Here is a 14,474-nt window from a genome sequence, read left to right on the forward strand (position 1 = left end):
AGTCTGAGAAAATCTCATGAAGAGACATGAGAGTGATTCAGGTGACATGCAAAGAAAGGCCAAGGAATTGAGTTTTTTTGGCTTGATGAAAAGAAGGTTACGGAAGGATCTAATTTCAGTATTCAGTTACAATGTAGACGAGCTCTACACTTTTTCTGAAGGTGTACAGGGACTGCCTGAAAGGTTGTAAATGAGTTGTAGCTAATGAACAAAATAGGAATGAAAATTTATCTGCCATTTCTAAACCACTACTGACATCTAGTTTCCAAGAAAAATATTAGCAGTTATGTTAGCACTAAAATTTATAAAATAGATCAGACTGTTTACAATGCTACAAATTCAGATATTTGAATGATCTGGATGGAAAAGTCCCAAATCCATAGATTTTGATAATAAAAATATGTGCATTTAATCCCATTCCACATTTGGTAATGTATCTTCTCAGTGGAAAGCACTGACATCATATCATCTCAGACATTTCTATGTCCGTGTCTGTGCTGTCAAGGCTAAATCATGAATTGCTCATTAAGGGCTGACTTCTTGATTGTCCAAGCATATTAACATGCACTCATGTGACCTTATGGGTGCTGTCTCCTTAAATAGAAAATCTTGGACTTTACTTGGCAGGTGCTGATTCATATTTAAGTCTTACTCTCTCAGACAAGTGATATGTAATTGGTCTGACTTCATAGAATCATAGAATGGCTTGGGTTGGAAGGAACTTCAATGATCATCTAGTTCCAACAACCCTGCTGTAGGCAGGGTTGCTGCCCACTAGATCAAGCTGCCCAGGGCCACTGCAAATCCAGTCTTTAACACCTCCAGGGCTGAGGCATCTACAGCATCTCTGGACATTTTGTTCCAGTGCCTCACCACCCACTGAGTAAAATATTTCACCCTTTTAGTTTAAAGTCACTCACCCTTGTCCTATCACTATCAGATTGTGTAAAAAGTTTGTCTCTCCCCTGTTTAAAAGCTTTCTTCAAGGCTGCAATAAGGCCTCCCTGGAGCCTGCTCTCCTCAAAGCTAAATAAACCGAACCCCCTCAACTTTTCTTCATAGGTGAAGTGCTCCACCCCTTTGATCATCTTCATGGCCTTCCTCTGGATCTGCTCCAACAACTCCACATCTTTCTTGTACTGAGGGTCTCAAGACTGGATGGAGAACTCCAGATAAAGCTGCACAAGGGCAGAGTAGAGGGGACAATGACACCCCTCCCCCACTGACTACCCCTCTTTTGATGTAGCCCAGAATACTGGGCTTTCTGGGCTGCAAGAGCACAGTGCTGGCTCATGTCCAGCTTTTTGTCCATCAAGACCCCTGAGTCCTTCTCTGTAGGGCTGCTCTCAGTGAGTTCTCCCAGTCTGTTCTCTCACATCTGGGATTGCTTCAATCCAAGTGAATTTGTTGAACCTCATTATTTTTTTGTGGGCCCACTTTTCAAGCCTGTCCAGGTCTTTCTGGATGGCATCTCTTCTTTCTATTGTATCAGCTGCACTGCTCAGCTTGCTGTCATCAGCCAGCTTGCTTGAGCTGCTCTGCTTTGCAGTGTTCCAAAGATGCTGGAGTGCTACAAAGACTTTGAGCCTCCTTCCCTTCACACTGGCTCCAGTTCTGACCAGACATCAGTGCCAAGGAAGATATGACACAGCACACTGTCTCTGTCAGCCGGAAGACGGGAAATGTCAGATGCCTTCAGGCAGCCAGTTTCCCAGAATTGCTACAGCACCCTCCCTTTCATACTCTCCTTTCAAACTTTTCTGCCTCCCGTCCATTACTTCACAAGAAAAAATGAAAGTCCCTCTTTCATAGAGATGAGGAGCATTTTCTCTAAATGGGCAGCAGCTGTGGTCAGATGTGCCAGGATGAGAGAACTATCCAGTGATGAAGCATATTGTGGCCTGGACCACCACCAGATAATATCAGCATGAGTGTTCACCACATTAAAAGCTGTACAAGTCTGAATAAACACAGACTTTTTATTGCATTTATAGCTGACTCTGATACAGAACTGGTTTTTCATTACCACTCTGAGACGATATTTTGAGTCAGATATGACAAAATGATACCATAGAGAACAAGTACAGCTGATGACCATATCACTAACAACTATGAGTAAAACTGAGACACGTTAGAGTCATGTTGCTGAGGATATTGCAAAAGCAACCTAAGAACTCTGTATTCTGCACAGGCTTCCTTCCTGCATACAATTTCCTTATTTATTGTTCTTTGCTCAAAGAGCAGGCTCAGAAAGACAGTTTTAGGATGAACAGATAAATATCCCTGGGAAACAGACATCTAGCAACCCCAGGTGTGCTTTTATTGTGAGGAAGACAGGAGCTGGCAGGCAACAGAAACACACATGGATTTCATCCATGGACCCCCAGGCATTTGGGGAAAATGTAACTACTGAAGTCATTGATATTTTTGGCAGCGTAACTGATGATTGGCGTGTAGAATATATGGTGATGGCTCTTCACACCTACATAGTAGACGCTAGTAGCAGACTTTACTATCTCCGCCTGCTCATTGTTCAGTACAAAGTTGGGGTTAAGCATCCTCCAGAAGAAAAAATGTCTTCTCCTTTTGGTATGATGAGACTGGAAAAAAATGTTTAGCCCTCCTCCAGGTGCTATGCCTTTGCCTATTACAGAAGATGCAGCTCATTCTCAGGTGGATCCATAGCCTATTGTTCAAAGTATCACTGAGCAAGCTGCATTTTGTGGTCGACTCTGTGTGGTCACTGATCATCTAGGAAAAACAGGTTCTCATTTACACTGAATACTGAAGGACCACACTGACACACAAGTTAATTTGAAGTGCTTAAATGATAGGAGAATAACCTTGTATAGCTGGACAACCCATTTGGATCCAAATGAACCCAGACAAGTAACATAAAACCTGCAGTGTTGATTTGTACTTAAGTGTGTGAAAGTACAAACCAAGTTGTACACGTACATCACACAACAAATGTGAATAGCACAGCCTAGAGCCTGTGCAGGGTCATTTATGAGGTCAGACCAGTCTGGGCAAGGGTTTATCCAGCCGGGTCTTGAAAATCTGCAAGAATAGAAACCACACAACCTTACTGGGGAAACTGATCAACTGACTGACCATGGTGAGGGAAGGGGGAAAAAAAAGAAGCTTTTCTATATACTTCTAGTTGTAATCTTCAATTTCAATTTATGACCATTGTCTGACAGCCTCTCATCATGCATATCCATGAAAAGCCTGGTTCCATTTTCTCAGTAACCTCTTTGTAAGTACTGGAAAGTTGCCATCAGGTTCCCCCAAAGGCTTATCCAAGTTAAAAAATGGCTAGTTCCCTCAGTCTCTCCTTTTGGGTTCTGTGCTCCAATCATCATAGTAGCCTCCTGCTGGACTTGCTCAAGTTTACAAACATTTTTCCTGAACTAGGGGAGATCAAAACTGAATGCATTATTCTAAATGTGGTTTGATGAGTGCCAAGTAAAGGTGAACAAGCTCTTCTCTCAACCCTCTGGCTACAGTATGCCAGCAGTCACCATCTTCAAAAACCATGAGCTGAGCATATAGAATAACTAAAAAAAAATACAGTGTCTATTCCCTACAGCTGAATGATCTCAGGGCAATGTGTCCTCTGCTGGGTCACAAATGTGAACCAGCCCATTTCATTTTATTTAAAATAAAACTTAAATTTGCATTTTCCAAAATTTCAAAGAACATTCTACACCTATTATCTCAATACATCACCGAGTTTTCCTTTTGTTTGCAAAGATAGCACTATTTATCTTTAGGAATGTGCTTTATTACTGTTACTAAGAGCTATATACACTCCAGGGCACATACTAATGATCCATTAATATATTGCTCAGATGTTTAAAATTACTCAGCCTAATGTTTCATGCCTTTCTGCACACCTGAGTTAATACATACCCTGAAGTGCTCTCTTGCCGAGTTACAGCACTCCCTTTACTAAGGAAAACTGGGACTTGATTACACCCATATATTAATCACAGTGTATGTTTTCATAGTATGACTTCACTTAGAAGTGTAATGATGAAGATGCTGGATCTACATAGCTGTTCTGGCTGAATGCCTGACACAGGAAACAGGGAAGGTTTTCTGCAGATGTCTTTACATCTCCACCACAGAGAGCTAAAGAAATCATAGAAATGCTAGGGATACATTTTTTGATTGTGCAATCTGTATAAAAAATAGGAATCCCTTGCTAGACCATATATACGTATCTCTGTGAGTGGTTGCTGTTAATCTCTTTAGCAACAAATAACTGCTGCATTTCATAAATTACATTAAAAGGTGAAGTGCTTTGTGGCAGGAACTCATTATTCACCCCAAGGTTTTTGGCTACAGTAGGTAGCTCCTGTAGCTGACTTGAATGGGCTTCTTCCTCCTATTTAAGCTTTCTTTTGTTCTCTGACTGCAGGACTTCAAGTTGATTCTCCCCCTACATTTTTTCAAATTTCTGTCTGTCAGGGATTTGCCTTCTTGTTATACAGTTAACAAATGTGTTTGATGTTTCTGACGGAATGACTCAGATGAATCACCATCACTCAGTCCGGAATTACTTTACAACTATGTTTCAGAGTCTTCACTTCTTGTTCCTTTGTCTGTCCTTACTGGGATATGCAACCAGGATCGTTTCCACAGATTTAGGATGTGAGGTGCACAAGCATACTGTAACAGACAGAAAAGTATTTAAAGTGTGAAACTCCAGAAACTGTTATACTGAGATATATTAAAGACCCTGCATGTTCTGAATGCTCAGAACAATAAAAAAGAACTGGTAAGTCTGTGATATATCTTTGAGATCCAGGCAGCAGCAACTGGTACGCTGACTGACACGAATTCTCAGGCAGAAAACAAGATTAGAGAAAGCCCATTCCTCCTTTAACACCACCATATCTCCTGAATGGGACAATTTGAAGGGAAAAAAAAAAGCTACAAAAAAAAAAAGATAAAAATGACAAAACACTTCATACAGAGCAAGATATGTTCTCTGTTCTGAAGCAAGATCTGGTTTCTGTTTATGTTTATAGCAAGGAGTCACCAGGCAGAAGAGGAAAGTGTTGAATAAGTATCAGTACCATCTTAAATTTGTACACGGCTGATCAATTATGTCTACTAAACAACTATACACATAGATTGTTCCACTGCTCTATGTAATGAAGTCAAATAAGGGTTCCTAAATATTTCCAGTGAAGCACAGAATATTCCCAAAGCTAAACAAATCATCCAGCTACATCTCTGGACTTCAAGATAAAATGGCTTATAAAGGTGATAGCTGTCTGGGGGGACTACTTGAGAGGAGTGCCCTCAAGGAAGCAATCAAAGTTAAAATTGATTCTGAAACTAAGATATGTTCGTATCATCAAACCATGAAATGAGATACTTGGGGTCTGTGAACAGCAAAGTAGTCAGGTGGTATCCATACTTATTTTATATAGCATATATTTCTGGAATGCAGTGGTACAGAACTGCTCTATAGAGCAATCTCATGGAAGCCTCCAGACTTCACTGGGGCTCAATGACTTCAGCTGCATCTTCCAAAAGAAGATGATTGATTGATTGATTGATTTAGCATAACCTGGTTTGGAACAGCTGAATTGTGCTAAAGAAGATCTTGGCAAAGGGATGTGCCATTTCATAAAATTCAAAAAACAGCTTATGAACAAAGACAAACAGAAAAGCCTGCCCCAGGCGTAGACGAAGTACTATTCCAAGTAATATGTGCAAATGGAGTGTCTGAGAGGTGCCAGGCCCTCTCTGCCATGGGAAAGAAAGGAAGAAGTGAAAAGATAGCTGGGACAGAGAGCCTGCAGAAGCAAATTTGTTAACTCCCACTGCTAAAAGAATGGAAGAAATAGTGCCTGCTGCTTTGTGAGGGGCCCTCTGCTTCTTCAGCAGCACCTCAGTGCACTCAAGGGCAAGCTATTTTTTGTGACAGTGGCAGAAGTACTGCAGGTAACTGGGGTGTGACCATTTTGTTGTTCTGGGCACTCTTTCAACCAATGCAAACTGCATTCTTTGCCCAATCTTTCAGCTTCGTCTGGCTTCTCTATCTTCATACTGCAATCTAATTCTTCCTTTTCTTGTCAGCTTCAGAGAAAAACACTTTAACCCATATTACCTTATATTTTAGTTTTCTACCTTTAAAAATACTTGGTGATAAGTTTTGGGGCAGTTTCATTTTGATCATGGCTCCAAGAGCACCGAGAGGTAAGCCCAGCCACATTTCCTGAAGGGCAAATCCAAGGAATAAACTGAAGTGATTTGGGCAGATAATGTGCACAAATACAGGCTTGTGCCTGGGAATGATTGCCGTTGGGAGAGTACTATAGCACAGTCAAGACACTATGTGTCCCAGCATCTTGGCAAAGCAAACTCTTCTCTTTGAACTGACTGGATGACCGAAATGCTCAGGTATTTGGAAAACAAACAAAGAAAAACCAAGATGCAGTGATGTGGACTGGTATTTTTTTGATTCTTTTATTTTCTCCATAATGCACCATCAGCTCCCTAGTGCTTGAACACTCCCTGTGATTCTCTCAAGTTAACAAAACTCAAAACTTAGATGTCCTTGGATGAGGGAAAATGAAAAACATAAAATCTACTTCATTTAGAAATGAAAAAATTATTAACTATAGTTAGGTTATTATAAATAAATATTTATAATAAAATATCTATATCTTAGCGTGAATAAGTTTTATTTATAAATAGCACGTATTGTGAGGATGCTGTAGAGCCTCTAGGTAGCTTCAGTCTGAAAGGTAATTACAGCTTTGAAGTATCTGGAGATTTCAGGTCCCTTGTTCTACAGAAATATCAACTAAGTAATTTCTCTACAGCTATCATCTTAAACTTGCATTGGACTCACCCCGCAAGGAGCAGGAGAACACAGTTGACTACCACCAATCCATGGTAATCAGACAAAAGGGAAGCAAAGCATAATTTTATTCTTAGGAACAGAGGAAAAGTGTTTTTACAGTTTGAACACAGGAATGGGTGAGAGAAAACATCTATTTGCAAGTCTGCCCCTGTGGACACGGGTGAACTTTCCAAAGGCAGGTGAATAATTCATGCACTGTTTCCAAATTAAAGCTGAGATTTTCAAAACTCCACAGCAAACCAACCTGTGAATACTGACTGTCTGAGATTCACTTTGCGTAAATTTCATGGTAAATTTCCATGCACTGACTGGATAAGCATGGCTTTCAAAATAAGATTACTGATGCGAGCATTTATGATTACAAATTTAATATGTGCTATAAAGATTTATGAGGAAACTAAAATCTCAGTTTTGCTGTATAGTACAAGTTATATCATGAATAGATTATAAATCACTCCCTTGGCATTTAAATATATTCATTCACAGAATAATTACCTATCTCTGGGGATTCATTCCTGTTTGTTTTTTCTTATCTTTCCTGCTTTAACTTCTAAATTTTACAGTTTGTTGCCAAGTACTTTTTAAACCAGTCTTGTAGGTGATGAAATTGCTTATTGTTCCATAGTTATCCAAAAGTTTTCCCATTAATGTCAGAATACATGCCTCTCAAAAGCCATATTTGAATGATAGGTACTAAATTACCATTCATATTTCATTTTTCTAATACATGCACCTCTGTTAGCTCTGTATTAATTTTACTTCACTGGCCAGTTCTACTTGACCAGAGTGTCCTCTGCTGTACATTGCAAAAATAGCAATGCATTAGAATTTCTTCCATTATTGGTGATCCAAATGAAGTAAACTGAGAGAATATGAGGCTAATTGGAGATCTCTGAAGATCATCACTTAACTTTCTCTCCCAAGTGCATTTCTTTAAAATTCCTTCTAGTTCCTCAGATGTCATCCATGCCACAGATACATGTTTTTTTTGTGAATAGAATTCACATGAAAACCTCATAACACTCCCCATTCACCATTCACAAATGTTTTTTTGTTGTCTGAAATGGAACATTTCACCAAGAACCAGTATTAGGAAAATTACCTGAAAGTAATCATCTGGGCCATCGTCAGACATGAGATAGAAAATTTTGTTAAATTTTAAAATATAGGGTTGTTTGTTTGTTTGTTTGTTTGTTTAACTAGCTTTCTGCTGTTTAGTGATGACAAACTGGATGTGTGAAAGGAACATTCTGTTTAAAGAGTGGATGTCCCAATAGTAAGTTATACACGTTAAACATGTATGAGCTTACGTGCATTACTGCTCTTTCTGAGAAGAAATTTTTCCTAATATTCAACCTGAACCTCTCCTGCTGCAACTTAAGGCCATTACCTCTCGTTCCATCACTGTTACCAGGGAGAAGAGTCTGACCCCCACCTCGTCACAACCTCCCATCAGGTTATCGTACTGAGTGGTAAGGTCTCCCCTGAGTCTCCTCTTCTCCAGACTCAAAAATCCCAGTTCCCTCAGCAGCTCCCTATAAGACTTATGCTCCAGACCCCTCACAGCTTCACTGCCCTTATCTGGACATGCTCCAGGGCCTCAATGTATTTCTTGTAGTGAGGGGCCCAAAACTGAGCACAGTACTCGAGGTGCAGCCTTACCAGTCCAGAGTATAGAGGGATGATCATTTCCCTGCTCCTGCTGGCTGCACTATTTCTGATGCAACTAGGATGCCATTGGTCTTGGCCACGTGGAAACAGTGGTTCCATTGGAACGTGGAAACAGCTGGCTCACATTCAGCTGGCTGTTGACTAATAATACCCCGGATCTTTTTCCCCCACGTAGCTTTCCAACTGCTCTGCCCCAAGCCTGTTGTAATGCATGGGGTCATCGTGGCTGAAGTGCAGGACTCGGCACTTGGTCTTGTTAAAGCTCATACATTTGGACTCAGCCCATTGATCCAACCTGTCCAAGTCCCTGTTGGGCCTTCCTACACTCAGGCAAATCAACACTTCCTCCCAACCTGGTGTCACCCCACACACTGACTAAGGGTGCACTCAAGCTCCTTGTCCATGTCATCAATAAAGATATTAGACAGGACTGGCCCCACTACCAACCCCCCAGTAGAACACCACTAGTGACTGGTTGTCAGCTGCATTTGGATACTGGAATTCATCAGAAGATAGTTAATGCCAGAGACTTACACAGACAAAATAAAACAACACACACACAAGAAAGAAGCCACAAAATTTTTAAGTACGAGGCCAGGCTGATTTGTGAAGGCTGTATAGCAAACATGTAATACTATGTGCCCTGCATCACAAAGAGCTTCTTAACCTGCGAGGTTTAAGAAGCTGGAACGCCCAGTTTGCCTCGGGCCCTATGCGTGTCAGTTTTCTGTTATTTCCCAAAACCAAAAGAAGACTCTCCCAACTCTTTTTTTTTTCTTTTTTTTTTCTTTTTTTTTTTCTCCTTCTTTGCTTTCCACGTCACAGCCCTCAGACCTTGTCAGAGCATCTCTCTAAAAGAGACCACTCAGCCAGGCAAGGAACCCAGCGCTGCTGGAGAACGCTCGGAGGGAACGGCGGTCGCGCACCAAAGCTGCGCGAAAGGCAGGCTCAGCCATCACGCTCCGAGAGGGGCGGGAACCGCTCAGCGCCCACCCCATCAGCCGCCTCTCGGACCTCTGCCGGAAGTGAGGGAAGAAGGAGAAGGGGGGCGGAGCCAGGCGGCTCTCCGGGAGGTTCGTTCGCCGCCATTTTGCAGCGCCGGGCCGTCGGACCGTGCGGAAGTGGCGGCCGGCGAGGCGGGAAGGGACGGGGCTCGGCCGGCTCCTCCCCCGCTGGGGCGGAGAGGCGGGGACTGAGCGGGGCCGAGCCGGGCCGCGCCGCAGCCGCGCTGGTGGGGGTGGCAGGGCCGAGCGGGGCTCGGAATGTCGGCGTTCTCGGAGGCGGCGCTGGAGCGGAAGCTGTCGGAGCTCAGCAACTCGCAGCAGAGCGTGCAGACCCTGAGCCTGTGGCTCATCCATCACCGCAAGCACTCTGCGCTCATCGTCAGCGTGTGGGAGCGGGAGCTGCGGAAAGGTGAGGCTCCGCTGCGGGGTGGGGCCTCCCGCGGGGAGGCGGCTGTGGAAGGAGCGGGCCGGCCTCGGGGCGCGGCTGCCCGGGGAGGGGGTCGGGCTGCGTGGGCCATCGAGCCCGGGATGGTTGCAGGGGGAGAGAAAGGGCGGGCCCGGTGTCTGGGGAGAGCGGAGCTGCAGGGGCGGGTGTGAGCCCCGGGGTGTCAGCGTGCTGGGAGGTGCTGCTCCTCTTTTTTTCCCCCCCTCCCTTTCCTCCTCCCTCCCACGGCGAGTTGTTTCTTAGGAGGCCAATGGTTGGCTTTCTCCTCTTACAGAGCGATAGAAGGCAGTGAGAAAAGGGAAAAAAGGTGGTATGCGAGGGGTTTAAATACTGGTAGTTAAGGTTCTTCCAAGGTGCCAGGTCTCGGGTAGTCTTTCATCATTAATAACGCTGGTAACTACTATCTCTTTGTCCCCTTACACCAGCAACTATCATGTGGGGCAGATGAAGATGGATGTAGCAGTTTAATGTGTCCTAAAGGATACTTTGTTGCCAGGTGGATACTACTGATGCTATCCTAATAGACCTGTTTATTTCTTTAAATGTATTAAATATTTGGTGTCCAGTGTGCAGCCTTAGTTACTTTAATGGTTTTCCTTTTAACAGCAAAGAGCTTTTTGTTCTTTCTGGGATTGAAATGAAAAAATTGCATGGGAGGCCATTGACCCTCCTAGAAAATAACTTGATCTCGATTCCTTTAAGGAACCTTGCAAAGAGTGTGCCTGGCTTTGGAAAATGTTACTGTCTTCCAGTAGCTCCCTTTGGATTCTGTTATTATATAGATCTTTAAAGGGAAAAGTAGGTGGATAGGTCTTCAAGTGAAGAGGAAAAATAAAGCAAAGTCACTATAGAACTTATGGAAGAGAAATCACTACCTTAGTTTTGAGCATCTTAAAGGGCTGATTGACCTGCAGAAATGATGTGTATTTAGAATACAAAGAGCGACTGGTTCATCATTACTTCTCATTTAGAGCACATAACTTCGTAACAAAGTAACTGAACTACCCTTAAAATAATATCTTGAGTATGCAGGAATACTTAACTTTGAAATATAGTATGGAAATAGATTCCTGTCAGTTCTGTAGGTTTTCAAATGGCTACTGTATTTTTATTTAAAATAGGTTTTTCTGATGAAATGTTGCTTTTTTGAGTTTTTAAGCCTGCATTATTTTTTTTATGTCATGTTACTAGGTATCTTAATCCATAAATTGAATTATTTGAGTCTGTTACAAATGAGTTCCTGAAAAGAAATGCATATTTGTTGGTATATTTTATCTTACAGAGGAAACGAAAAAAAACAAAAACATTTTCAGTGTATGGCTCTTTGGAAGTATTTTCTTCATGTTCTGAGAACAAATGAATGGATCTTACATTTCCCAGGGGGTCTAGACAAGCAGTTTCAATGTCTGGTGCTCTAAAAGATATCAAAAAGGTGCCTTAAACTAGCTGGCATTCAGCTGGAGGTTTTATTGTTTGTCTAGATAGCATGCACAGTACAAGCTCGTAAAATGCTCAGCTCTCAACTTCAGTATTAGTATGATTTTCCTGTTAAACTACTTGTGTGATTGGAGAAACAAAATGCTCAAAACATTTAGCTCAAATGGCTAAATGCTTAGAGATGTCATTAAGAGGCAAAGATAATGATCATCTTAAAGCAAAGTATTCCCGTGAGCTCTTTTCTTAGCTTTCAGTATCTGGCCTCTACTTCTACGTCTGTTTTGAAGATGTAGGTCAAGAGCTTCAGAGACACATAGCTGCTATGAGGGCTGTTCCAAAAGCAGTGCCTCCAATCGCATTATGTTGGCCCACAACGTCAGAGGTGGATGTTGATAGTAAGGCAGTAGAGGTTGTACCTTCCCATCAATATTCTGTTAAACTTAATTGCTGTGTGACAGCAGAGGGGCAGTCGGAAAAAATGGTGTCTGAAATGGAAGTGCACATAAAGCAAAGATGCGTCCTTGTATTCCTCCATGTGGACAGAATGGCACCTATTGACATTCATTGGCACTTGCTGAACATTGATAGAAACCAACCAGTAGGTGTGAGCACAGTGAGGCAGAGGGTGGCACATTTCAGCAGTGGCAACAGTAATGTGAAAGACCAGCCACACACAGCTGTCACACCGCAAAATGAAGAGCATCTTGATCAGCTCATCCATGCAAATCAGCAGATTATGACCAGGGAACTGTGAGCGAAGCTGAATATCAGCTTCAATGTATTAGAGATGGTGATGTTGGAATATTGTGAAGTTTATGCCTGGTGGGTCTCGTGAATGCTCAGTTTCCTGGATTGCATCATTACCGGTGAGGTGATGTGGTATCACCTCCATGAGCTGGAGTCAAAATGGCAATCGATGGTGACACATGAATTCCACATCAAAGAAAAAGTTCAAGATGCAGCTCTTAGCAGGTAAAATGATCTGTACCATTTTTTGGGATAGGAAAGGTGTGATCCTTTTGGATTTCAAGGAACCTGGACAAACTATCAACACTGACTGCTACATTGTGATGCTGTTTAAGGAGGAAGGCACCAACTTCTAGAGTCTGGCTAGAGGAGAAGACAACCTTTTTCTTGCAGCCAGTTTGAAGACTGTGGAGCATGTTGCAAGTCTTGGCTGGACTGTCCTGTCACACCCACTATATCATCTGGATTTGGTGCCTTCCGACTTGCATCTGTTTGGGCTAATGAAATGTGGGTTGCATATGGAGAACTTTCCTAGCAATGACACCATCATAGCAGCTGTGAGACAGTGGGTTGCCTCTACTGCTGCAGATTTTTACAAGTGTGGCATTTTTGCTGGCAAAAGTGCATAGCTAATGGTGATGGCTGTGTTGAAAAATAGTGTTTTGTAGCTGAAAGTTTTCTCTGTCAGTTACTATGCTCTATTTATCTGTTGTAGTTCCTATGGAAATAAATAGGAGGCATTACTTTTGAAGCGACCTACATATTCCGTTTGCTGAAGTGTCATTCAGCTTTTGCTGCTTCAAAGCACAATTTTTCTGATGATTTCTTTGGAAGCCAGCCTATAGGAGTGTGTGAAAAGTATGTCATAACCTAGCTCTGGCAGAAGAAAGCTCCTTTCGAGGTCCTGGTCATCTCCTGTGCCATTAGGCTGTATGTAAAGTGTTTCTTTCATATGTTGCTCTGTCAACTCATGTGAAGCTAGCTTGGCTAAAGCATCACAAAGTTGAGTGCTGGCAGTGATGCCATGAGTAAGTTTAATGCTCTTGACTTGCCCATTCTTCAAGTCATAGAAATGTGATTTCTGTCCTGTCAGAGTAAATCGGGCTCTATTTGGGGAATGTGAACACAAATAATCGGTATTGTCTGTTGCTGTTGCTAGCCTGTTTCTTCCTGGATGTGAAAGTCAGACCTTGCCTTTTTTGAATTTTATTTCCTTCAGTTATATCACCTTTTTTAAATTACTGCTCCCTTCTCCAGACTTTCCTTCAAGTCTGTCTCCTTTCAGACTGGAGAAAGATTATGCTACAGCATTGCACAGTTGTCTGTGTTGAACAGAATACAGTGCATTACTTATTTTTTCCAGGTGCTTTCATTTTGGTTAAAAGTCCTTGTTTCAGATGAGATTGATTGAACTTCTTTAAGGTATTAATTAAAACAAGTACTAGGTTCATCATTCTTTCATTCCTAAACATTTGGTGCTAATTTTTTTACTTTCAAAATAGTTGCTGCCTTTGCATCATGTTGCAGTGGAGGTGAAGAGATGGCATTTCTAATGTACATCTAACTTAGGCAACACAGATGCTGGGCAACATAAAATTGTAGTTTCCTTTTGTTTACCTGGATATTTGGTTATCTTCAGGTCCTGCTCTAGAGTGTCTTCACAGGTCTGTACACCTTCCTATAGAGGTTCTATGTATTTATGTAATGGCTGTTTGTGTTTTGCAGAAGTATTGGTAACTGGATTGTCAGAGACTCCTAGTAACTTTTGCAAGAATATGCAAGTAAAGGATCTTCATTAAATTACAGATAGAAGAAATCATAGAATTGCTCAGGTTGGAGAAGACCTTAAAGATCATCGAGTCCAACCACAACCTAACCATATTACTGTAACTCTAACAACGCTCCACTCAATCATGTCCCTGAGCACCACATCCAACGGTTTTTAAACACATCCAGGGATGGTGACTCATCCACCTCCTTGGGGAACCTATTCCAGTGCTTAACGACCCTTACTGTAAAGAAGTTTTTCCTGATATCCAACCTAAACTTCCCTGGAGGCACAACTTGAGGCCATTTCCCCTCATCCTGTCACCAGTGAGATGAGACCAGCCCCGCTCTCACTGTAAACACCTTTCAGATATTTGAAGAGAGCAATAAAGTCTCCCCTCAGCCTCCTCTTCCCCAGTTTCCAAGGCCTTAATGTAGGGGGTGTGGCATACTGTTTAATTGCTGACTTCTAATGTATGCTAATGAAAGTAACTTTGTCACTTAGAATGAAGCT

General features: G+C 42.2%; 1 protein-coding gene across 2 annotated transcripts in view; it reads left to right on the forward strand.

Moving 5' to 3' along the window:
* Positions 1-9,575: 9,575 nt before the first annotated feature.
* RPRD1A (regulation of nuclear pre-mRNA domain containing 1A) overlaps positions 9,576-14,474 on the forward strand; it is a 46,617-nt gene continuing 41,718 nt past the window's right edge. For both annotated transcript variants that reach the window (XM_085220522.1, XM_085220523.1), the window contains exon 1: positions 9,576-9,973. In XM_085220522.1, coding sequence (XP_085076648.1) covers positions 9,823-9,973 — 151 coding nt within the window. In that variant the 5' untranslated portion in view covers positions 9,576-9,822. The remainder of the gene's footprint in view (positions 9,974-14,474) is intronic.

This window comes from Meleagris gallopavo, chromosome 3, assembly GCF_905368555.1.
Source record: "Meleagris gallopavo chromosome 3, MGAL_WU_HG_1.1, whole genome shotgun sequence".
Classification (NCBI taxonomy): Eukaryota; Metazoa; Chordata; class Aves; order Galliformes; family Phasianidae; genus Meleagris; species Meleagris gallopavo.